General features: G+C 44.6%; 1 protein-coding gene across 1 annotated transcript; it reads right to left on the minus strand.

Moving 5' to 3' along the window:
• Nucleotides 1-48: 48 nt before the first annotated feature.
• Nucleotides 49-1625, minus strand: SAMD00019534_112990 (hypothetical protein; the record flags this gene model as incomplete). Its single annotated transcript, XM_012893628.1, has 3 exons — nt 49-62; nt 131-1162; nt 1235-1625. 3 exons carry the CDS (start codon nt 1623-1625, stop codon nt 49-51), a joined length of 1437 nt encoding a protein of 478 aa, XP_012749082.1.
• Between the last annotated feature and the right edge of the window lie 1017 nt (nt 1626-2642).

Genomic DNA, 2642 nt, shown 5'->3' on the forward strand with positions numbered 1-2642 from the left:
CCTGTCTTGATTGTGATAATAATTTCGATCATTAGTGCGCGCACATCATCAGGTGGGTGGTACTGGCGGATGATGTGATTGAATGGATCAATCCCTGTCTTCTCATGTATGGTGTCGGTGATGAACTTACGATCGGCATCTGATAGAACCAACTGTTGCTCACCCTGGGGATCATTGCTTGCACTACTCAATATGAACTTGGTGAGCACCTTTGAGACGTTTGGTGGCGTATTGAGGAAAGAATCATCCTTGCCCTGAGCATCGACCACATCCTTACCCAACATTGATTGTCGTTGGTGTTTGCGATAGATCTCCATCCTGTATGTTTTGAGACCTAACTTCTTCTCGTCGCTATCGAGACCCAACCTTGAAGCGAGGTCAGTTACCATTGATTTGACCTTAAGATGGTCAGCTTCTCTTGCATCAATCTCATCCTGGATTGCCTTGGCATCGACGGGTGATATGAACTGTTCATACATACCCAACTGTTTGACTCGCTCGAATCGGTTCTTTAGATTGGATAGAGTACTCTTGAGTGTGGCCCGGGTCTTTAGTAGACCCTCCAGTGTGTCTCTGTCGCGTGTGTACTCCTCTGCCTCACAATCCGATAGTAGGGCGTTGATGTCCTTGCGTTCTTGTCGGTGCTGTGACAGTTGAGTGAAGAGTTGATTGCGACGAATTCGTTGCTCGATGATTGTAGATTTCCATTTATGATGATACTCTGCTGCTGCCTTCCTGCCATCAACTGTGTCGGGGTAATTGCCCGAGTCGCCTCTCTGTTCAAATCGATCAATGTCACGCTGTTTCAGTAGAGCAGAGAACTCTGACATCTTGTTGGGAAGCTTACTGGCAGCCAGTGCTTGATAGGTTCGTGATGGTGGTCCAGCAGCATTGTACTCACTGTTCAAGTAGTCCAATGTAACAGCCGCATCATCAGATATACCATAGAGTTCCTGTTCTTCTCGTCGCACCTTAGTGAACATGGTGTCCCATTCCTTAAGGTAACCGAGTGTTGATGGATCATCGATGCGACCACGAACAATGTACTTGAAGTAGAGATAGGACGTATCCAATGTCACATTGTCGATACGTGTGAATGTCTTTAGTCGATCAATCTCATTGATAAAGTCTGTTCTGTTGTCTATGAATGTCTTGAGATAGGCTGTGATTGATGGATGAGTACGGGTGAGTGGTTGGCGTCCCCATGGTATGATTGAGTGATCTTCTTCCTTACCTCGACCAACTAACCAATGATTAAAGTCATCGAGGAACTGTTGAAAATGATCTGGGTCAGGCGCATTCTGTTCATCTGTCAATTGTAGTATCTGATGTTGAACACGTTCCCTTCCAACTACATCATGAGGAAGTATATTTTGGTATTCTTCCAGCTTTCTATCTATATCACTTTGAATGACTGCACGATCACGACCTTGTTGTTGAAGTCTAACTTGTTGTTGTGCTTGGTGAACATAGTCAAGTGGGTCTGTGTTGTGCAGTCGACCAAGCTCAACCTCAAATGGGGTCTTTGGCTTGGTGGGAAGATCTCTTGTGAACAACATCTTCTTGCGTTCATAAGGGTGGCGACCAGATGAGGGCATTGTGAGTCTCTTGCTGGTGTTCTTCATGTTTTTGGGGTGTTTTGTTCTTGTTGGGTGTTTGAATTAAATCTAAACTTTAGTTGTGTGTATGTGATTGAGAACAAACAACTACACACAACCAAACAAATAATAATAATAATAATGAACAGCAACATACTATTGACATTGCTACCATTGGCAGCAGGTACAGGTTATCTACTCTATCAAGCAATATACGGTCAGTACAAGATAAGGTGAAGGAGGAGATGGTAAACAATCATTTCCCCCTGGATGTGTTGGCGACTCAGATACAGAACAACAAGAACCCAGAAGTGATGTCACAATTTGCTCCCAAGACATTCGAGGTCTTTGGTGACAACAAGCACCGCATACTCGGTGGAATACAGAATCAAGCAAGAGACAACATGTCACGTTATTGGGGAGACGATCACATCGAAACGTCGAGATCACTCGAACGTCAGAAGAACCTGTATCACAATGCGGATCACAAGGCCATCTTTACCCACTACCTACCAGATCAGAGTGGATCAAGCAGACATGGACCAAGTGCAGTAAGATCGTTCGACCACGACTTCCAATTCCTCTAAATCAAACTACTTTACTATATTTCTAAACAAACATACCCTACCATCCAAACAACAACATCAAACAGAACACATAGAAACAAGAGTGACAACAATCACGCGCACTTACATCAGCAACAGCATCTTATTACACCAAATTAATTACTACAATCATGTCAACACAACCCCTATTGGGACTTCACATCAACTCCATCTCACCAATGGTCATCAATCCTTCAACAAAGGACTCCCCATTCCACGCAGTGAATGACTGGTCAACCCAACCTGACTTCAAGTTTGAGAAGACTCCATTCCTCCCACGTGAGGCAATTCCATTCCAAACTGGTGGTACGGTGAGGGTGCTCATTCCAAAGCAACCAGCANNNTGTTTACAATGGAGTTTATTGTCGAGGTTGGCCCCATCATCGGTGCACCTGGTTCGACGTACGCACGCCTCGTACGAGATCCACTGCATCACATG

The sequence above is a fragment of the Acytostelium subglobosum genome (genome assembly GCF_000787575.1).
Source record: "Acytostelium subglobosum LB1 DNA, scaffold: scaffold31, whole genome shotgun sequence".
NCBI classification, from domain to species: domain Eukaryota; phylum Evosea; class Eumycetozoa; order Acytosteliales; family Acytosteliaceae; genus Acytostelium; species Acytostelium subglobosum.